The sequence below is a fragment of the Atheta coriaria genome, unplaced genomic scaffold (genome assembly GCF_025399875.1).
Source record: "Atheta coriaria isolate IRGN ID8LTWV9N9 unplaced genomic scaffold, Caltech_Dcor_3.1 hic_scaffold_4_pilon, whole genome shotgun sequence".
Taxonomy (NCBI): Eukaryota; Metazoa; Arthropoda; class Insecta; order Coleoptera; family Staphylinidae; genus Dalotia; species Dalotia coriaria.
The window spans coordinates 4,354,422-4,374,221 of record NW_027045446.1 but is presented as its reverse complement, the minus strand read 5'-3'; the positions used below and the strand labels follow the sequence as shown (position 1 = coordinate 4,374,221).

Below are 19,800 nucleotides of genomic sequence, written 5' to 3'. Positions count from 1 at the left end.
TTTTTTTTCCCCTTTGAATGAAAATCTCAGACCGAAAACAATATCTTTTATATTGCAATTTACTTACCCGAATACTATCTAAAATAAATTGGTATCAAGAAAGACAAAAAACGACTACATATTAGAATGTCTTTAGTAAACGATAATATTAACAAATATTATATATTGTATTCTCATTAAATAACATCAATTAAGTATTATCTTGTTGTTGTAAATAGATTATTTATCATGCGATCACTCATTCTGTCGTAACAATATATCTCAAATTTCAAATATAAATGTGTTCACATTCAAAACGCATTAAATATAGCCGTAATTGCTCCAAAAACAAACAAATCTACAATTAGAAGTCAATAAATATAAATAATTCACCGCCAATTAACATACTCGTCAATCCACTAGAACTGGATATATAGAACTATGTCGCAGTCGTAATTATTTCGCCAAACAAAACGTACAGATAGAAAACTTAATGCAGATATCGGTATATTCAACTGAATAATAAATATTTATACTTTTTATCATTGTGTCACTGGTTCGTTCCATTGCATCGCGCTTGACATCGAAATTCAATTGAAAAATCACATCAAAATCTAGACAATTCACGCGTCATCTATATGCCACCCATTCGCCATCATCAAATATTAAAGAAACTCGTTGCCGCTACAATGTCGCACACGCTTAGAATTATCTAGACATTAATATTTCTGACAACGGTCTAATTGATCAATATGAATCGACTGAGTTTGTGTGACAATACTACTAAGACTAGCGTTTAACTATATCATCATTATATGTATTCTGTGATAATTATATCGTAATCGTAATATGTTTTCATTCTGTTAATGTGTTAATGATATTTGTATTTTTTATCGTTTGTTTAGACATCCGTAAGAAAATTAAATAGAGATTTCTTGACAACGGTTTGATATCTTCATATTTATACGTAATATAAATCTGATATACACTTTAAGAGCTCTTTTGAAATGTATAAATAGTTATGTAAATATTTGTCTGATAATACAAATAACGATATGATATAGATCATCATCATTATATAATCGTAATAGTAAGTAATACATTGTATTGACATTTAAAAGTTTTCAATTACATAAGTATTTCATCTTTTTAAGTTTATGATTCTTTTGCTTTTTTAGCTTGCATCTTTCTTTGGATTATTTAAATATTATTTAGTATTGATTATTATTTATAGAGCGGTTATCATGTTATTATTTGTTTAGGTTTCTTTAAGAGTTTTTTAAATTTGGTTATTTCTATGTGTATATTAATGACTAGAGATCTTATAAAATGACGGATAACGTAACAAGATAACGAAATTTCGAATTTTAGCGCAATCATAATAAACGATAATATATGCAATAATTACAAATGATTTTATATGTATATCGTTAATGTTTTAGTAGATAACGTTATTGTAGATGTCAGATGTATAAAATCTTATTATTCCTTAACAGTAGTAACATTTATATCTCTCTCGCTACGCTTTGGTTTACGCTTGTGTAATATATATTATGTACGACTACGTGTTTTATCCTTAAACGTTAGTATCTTTATACAAATTGCATCACTCAAGTTTTAAAGCTCGTAAATAATAAATTCGCGTTCATTTCGATATTATTATTTTATGTATTCGTACGTGTTGAATATTAAATTCAGTCCAATCATGATTTCCACTCTTTGAACTTGCGCAGCGACACTTTCTTCAGCCTGGAAACGGTGGCCATGAGGTCCGACTCCTTTTGGTCTTCATCGCTGAGTGTTTCACCTTCAGAGTGCACTTCGCGATGACACTGCGTCTTCGGCTGTTGGATCGTCGAGGTGGTTTCTTTTTCCGAGTTGACTTTACCGCGCAGAAGGCCTTTGCGTGACTCCTCGCCGGTTTTACTCTTCCACTTGGATGTGGTGGGATCACTGAGTGCAACCTGCACGGGCACTTTAATGCTGTTGGTGGCCACACTGCGTGCAACATTCAATCCCCGGCTGATTCGATCGAGAGTCGCCAGTCGTAAACTGGAAGTGATCCGGTTTTTGCGTAGAGATTGAGGTGTAGCGTTCGCACGCTCCTGCATTATGAATCGTCCAATTGTTTGCCAATGACTTTGCGCACTGTAAATGTTTTCATCGTCGGCAAGCGGTCGGAATTGGAGATTGTGTGAAGCACCACCCCATTCCAATTCCTCGACGATAACAAAATTCATTGGGTCTTCCATACGGCGTGCCTTCACTAATGCTTGCGCTAAAACATCCTGCGCGCATGCGTTCAGTGGGACTTTTAAAATGGCGTAGGGGATTTCCGGTGAGACATTGTAGATACAAACGAGGAAAGTATCGTTTTCTTCCCATGCGTTTGTAGTACCCCCATCGGATTTCCTTGCTTCTCTTTCTCGATTTGCAACGCTTCTGATCGAACTCAACCAGGCACGACTACTTGGGTCATCTCCCATTTTCTTAAGAAGGAAACGCCCTTCTCCTTTCCATTGTGACTGTGCTTGTAAAGGTCTTTCATGAAGATCTAATACTCGTTGCGTTGCAGGTAGGTTATGGTCTTTTTTCTCCCACCCACGTGCAACTTCTTCGACCAGAATGTAATCATTAACTTTATCAGCTGGTTGGCCAGCTTTTGCTAGGGCTTGAACGAGGACATCCTGTGTGGTACTCTCCTGGGTGATCTTCAATATCGTATATGGTTCTTCCGCCATCACTCCATACACCATCAAGAAAAACATGCGTCTTTTTACGCATAATGGCGTGCCAGAAATGCCCACGTAATTATTGTCCAAATTCTTGTCCTCTTTATCTGGAATAGTGGCAGGGGCGCGTTCCAGACTATCTCCGTTGTCGGAATTTTCAAGTGACTCCTCTTCGACTCGCGAGTAGATGAATAATGTCGACATGTTTAAGCATTTGTTTTGCGGTGATCGTAGCCGGAGATGCCGATATCCAGGTCGGAGTGATTTCAGGGAAGGATGCGCTGTGCTAAAAGATGGTTACTCGTTGAGTCCATCACAGCGAAGCGCAGAAAGGCCAACTCGAGGAACATTACACGAAAGTGAAACGTATCGTTCCAAATAGGATTCAGGGCGTTCTTCTGCACCACTTTTGTCTTTTGTTTGCTGCAATCTACTGGAATGCCAATTATCTCCACCTCCACATATGTGTTGAGGTTCACATTGTTCTGGCTGACATACTGTCCTGAAACAATGTTGATAATCATTTGGGACGAGTGCAAACCATCGAATTCCTTGTCCCAGGGATTGAAGCGTCTGTACATCACATGGGAACGATCCCACACTACCGACGGTTTGGCAACATAACCACATTTCCCATTACTCTCAAACATGGCCGTGTTTAATTGCATTGCATTATCTTCAGTTTGATAATTCAGGGCAGCCATTTGTATCCCAAAAGACCAAAAAATAACCGGATTAAAGTTGGAGGAATCAATTCGCATTCCAGCTGGGTATGTCCGCATGAGTTGGCTTTGAGTATGCGCAACTAATGCCAGCGGTTGCTTCCTACACAACTTCTTAGCTGTATTCTCGTTGATGGAGGAACATTGGAAACATGGCGGGTTGATGTTAGCACGTTGTTGCTTGGCTGCCTCCAGTTCAAAAGCGGTCATCTCACTATCAGTGTTACCACCAGCCCCCGACGATGAAATATTTGATGCCGAACTGGCGGTGGTGACGATAGAACTCCCTGAACTGGACATACCAGCGCGTTGGCGCTGTTTGACAGAGCTGCTCGGACTTATCGTGTTTAGCCCGCGGAACTTGATCGCCTGTGAACGGAAGCGGAGCGTCGAGTTCATGCATATTCATCGGTTTAATTATTAAAATATGCACATGGCTTGGGATTGCTTCGGGCAGCGTGCAATATTTACATGCGGCTAATCTAAATTTTGCAGGATAAGGGCTTTAATTGAATTGAAATGCGCGTGGGTTGCTGTTCAACAAATTTTAAAGTTTAATAACATAGAAAAGTACCTGCACGTAGATTACAAGGTCGGATAACTCTTTGGATATCTGACTGCTGCGTTTCTTTAGCTTCTCGTCCGTAGGGTTGGGTCGTTTGGTGGAACTAGTACTCTTATTCCCCACAGCATGTGGGACGGACATTTGCCTCGGAGAGTCTGTGATGATGTGCAATGCTTTCTCTGTTGCGAAATAACTTCACTATTAGAGGGTATATGGATGGCAGATGTGGGAATAGTTACCGTCGATATTATCCTCATCGTCCTCATCGTCGTAGTCGTCGTCGCTGTAATCATCGTTGAAACTGCTGCTGCTTGCATTGCTGATGATTGAACTGGTGCGCCCTGGCACAGAATGGCGGACGCCACCACCGCCCGCGCGCATTGGTGTTGACATGGCGGAGTAATTAATCAACGGTGCAGGCACATCCATTATCAGTTTTTTGTTCTTAATTAGTATACGATTCTTTAACTGTTCTGGAGATGGTAATAAAGGTTCATCACTGTAGTCTCCTTCGAAGAGAAAGTTCGTTACTAGTTTCTCGCCGAAAACCCGTTGGAACGTGTGTGCCATACGAGTTTGCTGTTGTAGTGAACAGTGGTTCTCAATTGAAAGTATCACTGGATAACTGGACGTAACAAACGCGTTTTTATCGATTGATTCCACCACCGCGTTGAAGGGTATCTTCGTAGTGAATGTATGCCCGTGGTAAATCATCGGATACCCGTCGTCACCATCCCAACAATCCAGTTCGACACATCGGCAGCCCGTTAGCAATACCTAAGGGACATTTTCATTTTTCACAACCATTATGATGTTAGGATCTAACAAGATGCAAATATTTGATTTGGCTGGTTAAACATTTCTTTACCTGACTGTAAAGTTCCACCGAAGATTCTCCTTTAAGTTGGTGGCCAGTTAAATAAGTGTTATGCGAAGAGCTGATGTAGTACGTAGACATCGGTCGCGACATGTCCACCTCGTTGGGAACTTCGCGTTCGTAGGCAAAGGCATAATTATCTTTGTCCATCAAGTACCTGCCGAATCCTTCAAAAGACAAACAATTCTGCAGTCGCAACTGTGCGTCGGGTTCGTGTCTTTGGATCAGCGCTTTGACATCATCGTCGGTCCAAACTTCCATCTGTCGCGTTTCTAAGAACTTTGCAAATGTCGACATTGTGATCACCTGCGAATTATTCGTGTCGATTCCGGCGCAGTTGGTGAAAATACTCGCCGCTGCTATTGCGTCGTAGATTTTTTTCTGAGGATTGCCCACAGAGCCATCTAATTCTCCACGGGAATTACGAGTTAAAACTCCTATATCAATAACAAATAATTATGTTTTTAATGTTTTATTTTGATTTTTAATGTTATTATTACCTAATTTTTGTGTTTTCTTTGGTTCCACTTTAACTTTACTGACGCCGTTTACTTTGGGAGTATTCACAGCCATGCTTCGATAGGATATCGCTAATTGCTCAAACAAATCCCTCAAATCTTTTCGAATCAATAAGCTGTACGGAAAAGATTGTTATTTTAGTAACTCTTCAGGATAAACCCCAGCGTGAAATAACGTGGTATTAAATGAAAAATGTATTTTTTACGAGCGTCGTAAAAATACGCATTATAATAAACGCAAAAATGTACGTTACCTAAACGAACGAAAAAGCGTTACGAAGTCTACAAAGTCTAATTGAGTGTCGTAGAGAATGGAGCCGACGCGCGGATGTCTTCCGTGCCATAAATGTTCGGTCGACCCGTGCCGCTCCCTGCGGACAAAACACACACACACCAAGTGAGAAACAATTTCAACCTCTTCCTGTTCACATCTTCATTAAATCCATTTATCCCGAGAACATTGTATTGTGACAAACATTACACTTTGAAATTTAATCATCAGTAAAGCGTTATTTATTTGTTATTTAGAGTTTATATGTTTACCTCTCGTATTTGGCACCGCCACTGGGCTGGGAGACATTGTAAGCAAGATGGCCGAGACTATGATGCCTGGAGACATCCGGTTGATGCTCGGGGAATGTCGTCGGTGTTGACTGTCGATGATGATTGGGATTGCGCCAGTAGCTGCTTTCCATCACCATCGTGGTCGGCTCAACGAACTGCGTCTTGAGGCTCTTATCCTACGCGAGACATTAAAATTGTATAGAAAATGTTGACACATTTAGCGCGCGCGCGAGGACGCCGTAAAACATGCATGCTCTCTCCCGCAGGATGGCGGCGATGTAACGTCGTTAAAGTTTCGTGCTCTTGCGAACATATGAATATGAGATTAGAACGGTGTGCGCTCCGAGGCTGAATCGAAAATCCGTTGCTTCTCAACAGTACAAAACGCGAGATGAGAAATTTCCCCAGCGACCTCTGCGTCCTTAATCCGTTGGCTTTCGCCGCGTAGTGCCAGCGGCCGCAGCTCATGCGCCATAATGAAATGCACTTGAATCGTCATGTTAATGCTGACGTTGAATTGTTTCGTAATTTGCTTTTTCCTCTGATTAAAGTTTTATTAAATTTGCGCCGCGGTGGTGAACTGCGCGAGATTAAGTGTACGTCGGTTACTTACCTTGAATGTTTGATTGCTGAGGAGTTGTTTCTTTTTTATCTTCATGGAAACTTCGCGTCGCAGCCCTGATGTTTCAGCGCCCGTTTGGGAACTTTGCGCCAAACCAGCCAGAGACCAGTCACGTCCACCAAACGACTATAATTCAAAAATTTATTAAAACGAAAAGATCAAAAATCAAAAATCAAATTGAAACTCGATTTTCACAATCTGAAAATCTAGTTGGATGATTGAATTTGATGACATATCAAACAGATTGCAAAAAAAGCGATCCCATTTGAATAACGATTGAATAACCAGACGGCGATGGGAAAAAACTGCATGCGCACAATGCTAGCGCTTCAATTCGTTTCAATTTCGCATTTTGTCGTCGCGCTCGACTTACCCTAATGGCGTCCGCCGCCAATGGCCCGCAACAATAGCCGTCCTCGTGGTAGAGTTGCATGTATTGTTCCTTCAGCCACAATAGCCGCCGATCGCAGAGGGTCTGCTGGCGCGCCAGTCCCCTTATCAACCAACACAGTCCACTGTACCAAACCCTGTATAAAGAGATTTTCACACCACCACATGAAAAAAATATTAGCAAAAATCGTAAGATAATAATGAAGTAATGAAGTTGAATGGAGAGAGAGTTGATGAGCTGAAAGATACGCTCCAACGCGCTTACCTGCAGATCGTCGGCGGGCAGACGATGTAGAGGAGGCGATTGTCGCTCAACCCATAACCATAAAGAATGGTCAGCGCACATTCGGAGCCATTTTCGTGCGACAAGCCATACTTGCGAGCCATCTGTGCCAGTTCGAAATCTTTCTCAGGATCCCGCCCACCCAAATGCACTTCTTTCACAGCGACCAGATCCAAGAATCTATCATGATTAAATTAAACCCACGGTAATTAATACTGTGTACTAAGGTGCCGTAATTAATAATAGCAAATTCCGAAACCACAACAATTATTAATTAGCAGCTCAATCAAGACAATGCTAAATAAACAAAGCGGTTATGAGTTTCCTATTGGGTTATCGATTGCGTGCGGGATTTATTAGCGACAAAGTTAGTACCATTACTGAGAGCGTGTCTCGTTTGATGTCGATTAGCCAATCGTGTGGTTGTATTGATTCGTGTTTGTTTTATGACTTAATTTGCCAACACCAGGCACCACTATTGTCGGCATTAACTTGCCAATGATTGACTTTGAAATAAAATTTAATTCGTTGATTAGGTTAGATTGTTTGATGTCGCCTAAGTTGGAGTTGATCAAATTGTGAACTTCGCTGACTGGGAGGATAATTGCATAACAAACTGTTTGAGTGCTTTGTTCGGGATGTTTTAGGCCGTCATTTAGAGCTTACCCGTCGTCTAGAGTGGTCCCGGTCGATTGCTCCCCGGACGCCTGCAGCGCCAGCTTACTGAGCAGGCCAGGCGCCAAGGTGTCTTCTGGGTTGTAGGAGAGGTTGAAGTCGGTGGTAAAGGGATCGCCATCGGAGACATTGCCCGCTTTCAATCCACTCCAGCTGGGACGCACCCACATAAGCGTACTGCACGATCGGTCCAGTCGCAGGTAGAGTAAGGACCCGCGTACACCCGGCGGGGATGGTCCCTCGACACCCTCCCATAGTACTGCTGTACCACCATGTTGCATTACCTTTTGTAAAAATAATTTAATTGAAGCACTGGCAATTTGAGACTGTGTGATGTTTGAGTTGTCAAAGGGTGCAAGATGATTTGATTTTGATTTGATTCACTGAAGAAGGAGAGGTGTGAGGTGGGTCGAAAGAAATTGGGTCAAGGTCATCACGACGAATGCGCGAAAACCGACCTGGATGATATGCTGGTCGATTTTCGTCAGCGCTGAGGAGAGGCACACGAAACTGACGCCGTGGTCATGCACCAGAGGTTGCACCGGGTGATACCCTTCCACGTCCAAGTCGTACTCGGCGTCTACCTCACGTTTTTCAGGTGGGCCGGCTGCCAGAACCCGATGCGCATGAGACGCAGTAGATCTGATACATCAAAATCGATTTACACATGATTTACCAAGATGGCTGACATTGAGCGGTCTCACTTGAGATAGTCGATTAAAGTCAGCGTGGGCGAGATGCGATGCCGCGTGTGGTAGTGCTGATGGCAGAGCGAGATGTGATCCATCACCGCCTGCGTGCGATAGATTTTCTCGATGTTGATGAGCCCGCCAGGACCGATCTTGGTGAAGTGATGGTCTTCGCCGTTGTAATCTGATATGAACTATAAAAAAACAGCGCAAAGTTTTTCCATTCAGAATTGCTCCCAACGGGGCCCACCGAGCAAATTCAATCAAAGTTGATACATATTATTCTGAATCATAATAGGATTTGACGGTAATGTTTTCGTACCACTTGTCTGTGTTGCTGTTGCTCCTGGTCCCGTTCGCGCTCCCGGTCGCGGTCGCGATCACGCCGTCCCGATTTGGGCGGCTTTGACTGCATCGGGTTTTGTTCGCCGGCGGTGGCGGTGCCCGGGGCGCCGTCGTGTGTCGCATTCGCGAGGATATCGCGGAGCTCGCGCAGAAAGGCGCCGAAGAATGGCACCACCGGGCATTCGGCCATCGCCAGCGCGCGACTTAAGGCACGATCGTACTCCGCCGAAAGGAGCGCCGCCGACAGGAAGTCCAGCACCGGCAGCGTCTCCTTCTCCGTAATCGACAGCCAAAACGGCTTGAGTTTGTTCGATCTGGAAGAGAAATAAACGTAAAACAACGTAAAAACCAGTTTGCTGTGTGCAAAATTAGTCCATGTTAGAAGTTTAATATCGGTTGACATAATGGCACAGTTGGTGAGTTTGCTGCTGGGCGTGTTGTTAATGAAAAACACGCAGGAGCAAGTAGTTTCCGCCGGCCTACAACCATCAAATCTGCTGGAGGCCGAAAGAAACCCCTGCGCCGGCGAATTAGTGATAGTAAATTAGCCAGCGTCGCTGCGTCGAGAAGAAAGGAACAACTGGCGCGACATCGGCGGCGGTTAGTCATTTCGGCGGCTGCCATTTTATACGCACGGTAACAAATCATAAAAAACAAAATGGCCAACAGGCCAACCAGGCACACAAAGCAAACAAGTGTACAAAAATATATGCTCTAAAGGACAATAATATCTGTTTCACAATAAAATTTCCAGCGGTATAATATTTGTTTTGAAGGCAAACACAAATACAACAGGAATAAAAATAAAAAGAATATCAGGATCACAAGGATTATATTTCATTTTTACATAACTGTGCCCGAGCTACATACTAAGCAAATAATAATAAAAACACGGTCAACCGGTTTTAAATAGTCAATAAATAAATATACAGTATAATTTTATATAAATCAATTGTAAACTTTAAAATTCAAAAAAAAATTTTATTACACTAAAAATTTTGTTAAAATAATTAAAAAACTTGAAACCAGTTTTGAAAAAGTGCGCCTGTGTAGTATTTGCGTCGGCGTTGGAAGTCGTGTAAGCGTAATGTAAAATAACGACCGTGAAAATGATGGAAACGGCGAAGTAAAATGCAGGAAAAATGCGTGACGTTGAACAGACAGACAGTAAATTAATTATACCCATGCGCGCGCGCGTGCTCGTCGGAGGAAATTCGTTAGTCTCTCGAAAACCGGGTACTTTTTCGCTTGCGCGAGCTTACAAAGCCTGTTTGTGTCAGTAATTAGCAGCGTTATAGTGGCTGGCACTGTCGAATGCACTAACTACTATTATGCGAAGCCACAACTACACAAAATTAGAACCTACATTGATAACTGCATACAGGATGATCAAAAATAATCAAATTACGAAATTCAATTGAATAATAAACTAAATTGCATGTAACAATTTTGATTACACGCTGATAATTGAATTTTCCGCCGAACTGGGTGGAAATGATTTTTTACTTTGTTCTTGTTGTTGCAATGTTGGTAATTCGAGGCGCGTGCAGCGTGTTTGCGACTGCTGCCTGAGACAGGATAATGAAGCGTTGCGAGATGTCAATAGCAGAATTATTACGGCAGGTAATAACTCGCTGCTGATGCTCCAAGCAGCGGATATTAATGTTGTTTATATCATGATGTTTGCAACACAGATGGATCGTGTGCGACCACCGCAAGTAATAAACTAATGTGCGAAGAGGAAACTTGACTGATTAGTTGAGGAAATTGAGTTTCATTTTTTCAATTAGCTATTAGGTGTGACAATATAATACAGTTGAAATCCTTATTTATGAAAGAACAACAAAGAAAAAGGTAAAAGGATACAAACTAGAGCAAAAAAGACAAAAGCGCATTATAGACTCACTTGAGGCCGGCGATAATCTCCATGGCTCCGTTAAAGTTGCCGATGTTCCACGAGGATAGGGCCACCCGCAGGACGCAGGACAGTACGGCGCGGCGGGCATCGTGCGTAGGCTGCGATATTATCAGCTGGGTCACCCACGCGCTTACCTAAAAAACACATTCGAGACTTTAATAACCATCCCTCTTTCCGGCGGCCGCGCCAACCGGCGATCGTTGACTTGGGACCTGCGACTTTAATTTGAATTTATTGTCTTATTAAAACGCGGCCGAGCGATTTAATTAGATTCGAGCAATTCGCAGCGGCGCGCGATGCGTAATGCGAATTTGAATATTTTAAAAATCGTAAAACTCAAAAGAGGCCTACGACTTCCGAGTGAAGCAAAAAGCTTTCAATTAAACGTGAAGGTACTGTGGGAACGCTGGGTTTTATTACTGAACACCTGAATGAATGAATTTCGGACGTGGTTATTAAATTTGAGCCTGGTTTGTAATTTTCAAGTACTTCAATTACGAAATACCGATTAACCGGTTGTGATAAAAATATGAATTGCCAAATAAATTTTTAGTGAATTTGGAATTTTATTATAAAATCACTTGGCGCTTTATCCAGTGCGAAAGAATCCCATATAGCTTTGTAAATACAATAGAAAATCCAGCGATTGTGCGCTCGAGGTGAAAAAAAGCCAGCCGACATTTTTATCGCTCCTCTTCAAGTGCATCGCGAGCGCAATATTTCATCGCCTCGTCCTTGGGGCCCCAGGGGTACGGGCCGCATTTTTCAACTCCGCCTCGCAAGCATATAAAGTGCACGAGCGTCTAGCGTATGTCTCTTAAATCGCGCAAATCCTTTTGTTATCCGAATGTAAATGAAATGCTCGAGTACTTTGCGCCCTCGAGGATCGCACCAATATTCCACGCAGGAAAGAAAACCCTCAACAAAAGCAAAAGCGCGTGGGCGGATTCGTTGCAGTAACGACAGAATAGCCAGTTAGGGAGCGAAACAACGCGTAGGCGAAATCTACGCTACAGAATGACTGCGTAAACAAATTTATTATAATTTCATGTTACATAACGTGCCCGTAATTTCCTCATATAAAGAGAATGACCAGTGAATTGTATTTATTTTAACCCCCAGTGACGTAATAAAATATTTTATGGCACATTTGATTATTCAAAATTTAATAATGCAACTATTCCAATTAAATGAGCACCAAATATGTATAAATTCTGCACAACCAGCATAATTTGCTGCTATTTGAGAATAAATTCAATGCACCTGCGCCGCAATACCAAGCATTTCGACGAACAATTAACCGCATTCCATTAAGTTAGACAAAACATTCGCGTGCCATGCGGGCGTCATGTTGAGATTTTTGGCGGAGAATAATAGGGAGTAATTAATTATACTAGTTTAGTTTATTTAGATAAATGAATAATTCAAGTGCACATTGCAAAAGCTAGAGGTCGCACCCGTTTGAAATGAATTATCTAGGTTATGTTCCACGCAGTTTCATTTTAAGGTCTTATATTAAGTTGAAGAATGTTGCACGCTTTGCAAGTAATTTTCTTCAATTAATTGCTTCGATGAAGCCCTATTTTGCAGCGTATTTTGTTGGCATGTATTGCAAATGCAATGTAAATGAGAAGGCTTAATTGCATCCTGCTGCCTTGTAGATGCACTCCGGTAAAAGTAAATAGGCTTACTTTAACGTTTAATCATGTTAAATAGAAGCGCGCATGAAGTTAAAAGGGTTTTGTCGCATCGGAGAGAAATTATTAATTGGAAACTTATTCATTTAATCAAGTGTTTTTAAATTCGTTACTTGAGGTTACAGCTGTGACAGGATGAATAACGAGAGTTGTGTGTTGCCTACCTCGTTGAATCGTTTGATGAGGGTCGCGACAGACGATCGGGCCGAAGAGTTACCGGGTAGACCGTCGCTCGAGGTTCCTGTGGTGGTGCCACCAAGGTCTAATGTCACCTGCCGAAGGTAATCAATGGGGGGAACCTGTAAAATAATTGAAAAATAATGAGCATATTGAATACAATTATTGATTATTCAATTTACCTGATAGAAGAGTTGGTATTCGGTATCGGCCAAGCGCAGGGCGACCTCTTCGGGGAAGTGCAGCAGTTCCTGCAACTCCTCCAGCTCTGCGCAGTCACTTGTCTGCGCCGCGAGAGGAATCCTCTTCTCCAGCTCTGCAAAACAACATCAAAGCTATCATCAAAGTGTGCGAATTCCAAATCACTTCAAACAGGCAAAATATTTGCAATTGAACATCAAACGACTTCCGGAATTTACATCATGATTCGCATGAATGGAGTAAATGCAGGTAGGTTCAACTCAATTGCGACATAAAAGTTTAGCGAAGAGTAGTTTAAAGATTGACGCTAGGGGGCAGGGGTGAAAAGTGTAAATGGGCCCGCATATAAAGTTAAAGTTACTGTGGCATAAAGGTTTAAACTATAATGTAGAGGCACGTAATTTCGGACGCGAACCCTTCCCAAGGACCATCCCTAATATCAGGGGTACTTGATGTTAAGTTTGAGGGTTGCTATTTGGTGTCATAGTTTAATTACACCCGCACCGGAGGGCTTTATAGATGATTGTTGACATTTTTAAGGTCTATCATAAAACACCTTATTCAAGAGATGGAGCAGCCCTTGGAAATAAATTATATCAAGGGATCAAACTTTTGATCTCTGTTCAGCGTCAAAAATGGGAAATGAACAGGAAATCATAAATTTCTCGATTCTGTGACTGTGATTCCGACATTCGTAGTCACGTCCATGACCTTGTGAAACTGGGCCATTGAAAATTCAGATCTTTCTATTATGCAAAAACTGGAAAAATCTGTTTTGAAAAGTTTGGACTTTATTGAGTGTACGTATTATACTTGACCTACCAGTTTGTAGTCCTATTTTGATCAAACTCCCCCGCGGAATTAATAAAGTTTAACTGATGAATATGCACGCCAGCATCGCGTTTGCATAGAGTTTGCATTTCACTTGAATGGAAAATCTCCAGGCTCGGATGCAAAATGTGTGAAAGCCTGAAAGGGGACGGCGTGTCGTGAGCATGTGTTGGTTTTTCGAGCGAGTGCTCGTCGAAGGCGACGCCGGGGAATAAGGGCGGATTGAATGGGAGAACGGGGCGACAAACGCTCGGATTACGGATATCTGTTAAGTACACGTGCGTTGATTTTTATTGCCACCCGCGCCCGGAATGCGAATTTCACAATTTCGCCAAATACAGAAAAAAGCACGGAATTGCTTTTGCAAATTATTGAAAAACCAAACGCGATCGTTTGCACGTTGCAATAGTTTTTATTCTACGTCTGGCGTTTTACAGCGTTTATACATTATTGCACAGCGTGGAGTTTTTGTTTTCTTGATTTATAGCAGTGGAAGTATAAATCTTATTCTAAACTATAATTTTTATTTCTTTGTGAGAGATTAAAATAAAAACAAAAAAGATCAAAGTACAGGCGAATCGAAGGGTATTTCTTCAATTTCTGGACGTATCTCAAAAGCCGAAGGAAGTGGAAAATATGAAAGGATGTTACGGACGGCGCGGACGAATATAAAATATTGGCGGTGCTCGCACCTGCTGCACCAGCCGGCGATATATTCGACGAGACGTCTACCTCGGTGGAAGCAAAATAAAAAAAAAGCAGCAACCAACACCCGCCGGCTGGTACCACCTTAAAGTAGCTTTCGTTCGGCATTTGCGCATCTAAGAGAGTACATATCGGATGCGGGCGAAAATCCGTTCCGACTGCCGAGCGTAATATTGTTTCGGCATTTTGTAGTGACACATTTTCACGAAAGGATTTATAAACGCATTAAGGCGTAAGGAGTAAGCCGTCCCGTTTTTTTTATTCGCACGCCGAAACTTACTTTACGCTCAAAACACGAAAAATATGACTTTTTATCGGCGAAAAACTTTGCGCAAGAAAAATGTTCATGTTTGATGTAACATTTATCATCGGAAGTAAATTTTTCACTTGTACTGATAAAAAAACTCCACTTGGATTTAGATTGTGAATGCGAATGTAGGTCAAACCCGTAATTTTATAAAATATTGTGCGGTAAATCTAATTTTCCACCACTCACAGCGAATATCCTGTTCATTAACGTGAAACCCAACAAAATGTTCAACTAATAGATTTTCGCTTAAATTTCGTAAATTAAACCGCAACATATTACATATTTGAGGTAAAAATTAACCTAAAATTAAAAAAGTATCAAATTTTTTTTAATGCTTACCGTCAGCCTGGAGAAAGGGGTGGTGTTCATGAATGTTCGACTGGTGTTCCTCCGCTGGTTGCCGTAATCGGGGGCTGTTTAAAATTTGCACCACCCCAAGTTGAGGGCAGCGCTACATGGCGTTCTCATTACCCGCATGCAAGCAACCAGTACTTGGGAACCCATCAATCCAAAATTTCGCAAGAAAAACTCTGAAAACCAAAATTTTTTCTCTCAAATGTTGATCGCTTAATTGAAATTTGTATGGGTAAACATGTATACCGTAAATTAATCTGAATGTCACATGTAATGCCTATGCGTGGTATTGTGTGTGCTGAGGGAATGTCAATATCGTGTCGCCTATTATCCTCGGTAGGTAATATTCCAGGTCCAGGAGACCCTGGTATTCGCGGATTTCGTCGTAAGGACGTACACGCACCCTCAATTGCCACATAAGCCCCGGCATTATTCATTATATTGTGTCCATAAAGCGTATTTGATTAGCTAACTAGGTTGCATTATGTAGGTTGGAGGCGGGCGTCTAATTATCCTCGCTAGTCCCTTCAAGCATGTGCTGGATACAATTCAAGCGCAAATTGAGCGCATCGTTCCGTTCTTACATGAGGATCATCAACGATCATCATATAATCATATAGCAATCATATTATTACAGCTGCGCGCCGATAGATGGCGCTTATTGTCATAACCTCGAAATGGTATTAAGTTTTAGTTGCTGCAGCTAGAATGTTTGTTTTGCGACAGGTCCCATGTTGGAGTGCATGATTTTCCACGCAGTCGCATGGAAAATTCATGGCTCGTAATTTGGCGGACGCTATTCTGGCATTTAGATGGCGCGCAGTGTGTACATTAACGCATGTAACTTATGTATGTGTACGCTGCATATTTTGGCGATAAATAATGAAAAACACCGCGCGCCACACGTGTATGTAGTATACTGTGTGTAGGAGATGTAGCTATTTCACTGGCGATAATATTTCATCTTAAATATGCAGCCGGCAGCGCACAATGTGCCCTGCATGGCGAAATTCGAGACGAAAGTGGCTGCCGGCTGCGCAAGAAGTAATGCAAGAAGCGTGCCAAAGGAGGAAGAAACTTAAAGTGGAATTTATTACAAAAGCGGTCACGGGTTGCGGGGGCGGCGTGGTCTAGTAGAAGGTGATGTGTTTTTCAATAATGCGATTTGTTCGCGGCGCGTACATTATGTATATTGCGCGTCGAAAATTTCGTGTATTTCTGTGTACACCTTCGCAAACTTTGCCACCATAAAACATAAAAGCTTGTTGGAGCAATCATTATTCTAAGAAAAGCATGAAAAAAAAATAACAACAACAATGCGAAAATATTGGGCGGAAAATTTTCATGTGGGTCGCAAAGTTTTTCGATGGAGAATTTTATCATGTCATGTATTATTTGGCAATACATAAATTTTGTTATCATATACTTTAGATTTTTTTTATTGCAACTAAAAAAGTTATATTTTACATTTCAGCGATGCTTTATTGAAATATAAAACATTATTTAGCAATAACATATTAAATTTTGTTTCTAGAATTTTAATAAAAATGTATTTTTACCTTTTCGTGAACAGTAAATAAAAATATATTGCTAGTGCCAGATGCAAATGGATAAATTTACAATGCATTTGTAATATGAATGGTGTTCGCTTTCTGTTGAGTAGTTTTTAATTGGTTGATTGTTGTGCTTTTTGTGCGCTGCTCAATTGTGCAAGTTTATTATTTCCATTCTTTTGTGCGTTTTTAATCGCTGGTTGCAATTAAAATGCACAATTTGAACATGAACACATATTCATATCTGAGTTTTAATTGCAGTTTTTTTCAGTTAAACAGAAACATTTAAAAAATCTTAAATATTCCAAAGATTACGTTTAAAAAAAAAAACGTTTTTCTAAATAATTTAGTTTTCATCATTACCATAAGCACCAATGGTTGCATACCTCATTTTAACTTTCTGAAAAATATTTTTCCCCGACGCGATCCCAATTAAAATCAGATGTGTGCATGCATGCCAAGCTTATATTTGTTCTTTCATTATCCACCCTTGCATGACATTCTATGCATACATGATATATTCCAACTGCTTTCATGCGTTTCGTTTTTTCAGCTCCGCGCCTGAACTTTTCTTGTTACACATGGGTTTTTCTCGGAAACATATCGAATTATGTTTTCCCGTATTACCTTTCTATTTCAACCACCCTACACCACATTATGTTACTACCCACGAGTTGTTTTAATTATCAAATATCCCATCAAATAAACGAAGCAACTCGATCTCTGCCCACAGTTGTAGATAAGTATTACGTTTCTAATTTGGGCGATTTGCGCGAAATTAAGGTATAAAGAAATAGGATACAATGTGTATAAGAAGGATGAGTATCTTATAAAAGTTTAACTAGTACGAATTTGGTCCGATGTAACATGGTACGTGTGTGCAGGGGCAAAATTGATACGAAATGGCATAAATTGCTATCGAAATCGGATTACGCGCCGACTCGAGCGCACATTCTTGATCATAGCAATAGGATTATGTCAATTTCTTCAAATAAGAAGTAAGTAAATTCTATGGAGAAATTGAAAGTTACGTTCGTAAATACATTTTATAAATAAATACTGAGTTGATGTAAATTCAACGTGAACGCAGTTTGTTTTTAATGCAAGCAACGTTTTGTGTTTTGCTGATAACGCAGGAGTCGTTCGTTGTTATCGCAACTTGATTTGTATCAAACGTAAATAAACATTCGTGCGAAATTTTACTATTCAGTCTTCAACAACATCTTCTACGCGTAACACGTTTAATTTAGTTCGCGTATTATTGTGTTTACTGCAAGTAATTTCTCATCGACAATTATCTACGAGTACTGCGTTCAATACAGGTTGGTAATTATTTAGTTATTTTTAGTTTAACAAAATTAATGATGTTTTCTGTGTTGCATTCGTTATTTTTTTTTATCTAAACAAAAGAAATTGTGATTTAAATTGTAATTTATTGTAATTTTTAAATTGCACATCTTGATAAAATGATGCGTTTGATAATAATAGAAATTGCACAAGTGGAAATGGTGCCAAAATCAATCTCAATCTAAATGAAATTCATTCACATCAAAGCCGATCCGAAACAACCTTTTAGCACACATTTTCACCTCGTGAGATAAATTGAGAACGTGAGTCACGGTCAAGTGTCAAGTTCTCTGCGTTCGTCGCGCTTAAAATAACGCGTTCGAAATCGCATAGAAAAATATTTTCCCGACGCGCGCGCACACACACACTTTGAATTTAAATGAATTCATAAAATTAAAAGTTCGCGCCGCTGACGTTTAACGAGCAGACAAAAGTTCCAAATTAAAACGTTTGGCCGGAATAAGCATTTAGCATTCCCGTATTCCGGTCCTTATTAAATAGACACGCCTGCCATGACGGCCGCGCCGCCGCCACTCCGGTGTGATATCGAGTGTGAAAATCCTTGACATTATCCTAGCGGAAAACTTTGTGACTTTATCTGATGGCATCTCCTAACGCAGAGGAGCAGGGTGACTTTTTATTGAAATACTTGAGAGTTTTTGACTGGGTGGCCGAACTTCAAACCGACTGCACACGCGCTGCATTCGAGTATTTTTTCTCTCCGTGTGCTTTGTGTAAATAAAGTTCTATACGAGTACATGTATTACCTAAAGGGTGGGCCGCACCTAATTCATTATTTTATGCCCGGATGACCTATAAATTCTTGGGATATCAATTAACTAACGATATTTACGTGCGCGCTACTTCTACATTGTTCCGAAACGACATTAAGCATTACACAGTCTTTTGTTCTATTTAATCTATTTGGAAAATTCAGTAATTCATTTAAAGGGTAAAACAGGTTCCGTAAAAAAACGCACAACAAATGGTAATAAAAGTGTTTCTTCGTTCGCTGGCAGAATTATGTTGTTGTGTATTCAGGTAAAACCGTAGTAAAAATACAAAATAAAACGAAACCGGAAGCTGGAAAGCAGAAACCCGGAAGAGGCAAATACGTGGGTGTAGAATATACAATTTTGAGGTTACACTTTCAAACGAAGAGTTCTTGTAATAAAAAAAGGCTAAAATAATAAATGGCTCGTTATGATAATCGAATTATTAAATTTTTTAGCACCGGCGGCTAAAATTGCAGAGGGCGTTTAACTCAAATAAATTTTCTGCTCCGCCAATAAATTATTCACACCTGAACAGCGAACGGCGCCGAGTTTAAACTTAATTGCACTAATTTCCGGCAGCTTGACTCGGCTGCTTGTCGAGCACATACCTACTTGAAACTAATTTAACTCCGCTGACTACTCGATGCTTTCTCCGACAAACGAATTTAAGTTAGCAAGAAATTAATCCAAATTCAATGAAATATTCAAAAGTTTTCTCATAATTTAAAATGTAGCTTTTGTGTGTTTTTACTATTCGTTGAAACTATGATTACTTTTGTGTCATATGCAACGCTTACAAAATATGGTCGAATGTTAAACATGTGTCACTCGCAGTTACAACCCGTCCATAAGTGCATTTTATGAAATATATCGAAACATTTCAAAGTTTACTGTTTCATTTTTGTTTTATATTACAAATATTCTTTGATGTAAAAACCCAAGGCTTTCCAGTTAGTAGTTAGACATGAGA

The 19,800-nt window shown here is 40.5% G+C and overlaps 2 protein-coding genes across 2 annotated transcripts in view; one reads left to right on the top strand and one right to left on the bottom strand.

Annotated features, from left to right (window-relative positions):
• Positions 1–119: 119 nt before the first annotated feature.
• On the bottom strand, positions 120–15,157 carry LOC135790273 (1-phosphatidylinositol 4,5-bisphosphate phosphodiesterase epsilon-1-like). Its single transcript, XM_065300452.1, is given in 19 exon segments — positions 120–2,980; positions 2,983–3,802; positions 4,008–4,177; positions 4,238–4,775; positions 4,867–5,312; positions 5,376–5,509; positions 5,648–5,764; positions 5,937–6,133; positions 6,571–6,705; positions 6,953–7,106; positions 7,235–7,432; positions 7,919–8,211; positions 8,386–8,569; positions 8,632–8,810; positions 8,939–9,275; positions 10,868–11,013; positions 12,741–12,875; positions 12,936–13,069; positions 15,140–15,157. Coding segments are annotated over 16 exon segments (5,223 nt in total). The 5' UTR covers positions 10,891–11,013; positions 12,741–12,875; positions 12,936–13,069; positions 15,140–15,157; the 3' UTR covers positions 120–1,682.
• Positions 15,158–17,923: 2,766 nt separating this feature from the next.
• The window catches only part of LOC135790274 (BRISC and BRCA1-A complex member 1-like), a 36,171-nt gene continuing 34,294 nt past the window's right edge, over positions 17,924–19,800 (top strand). The window contains exon 1 of the mRNA XM_065300456.1: positions 17,924–18,029. The gene's annotated coding sequence lies outside the window, so the exon portion shown is untranslated. The remainder of the gene's footprint in view (positions 18,030–19,800) is intronic.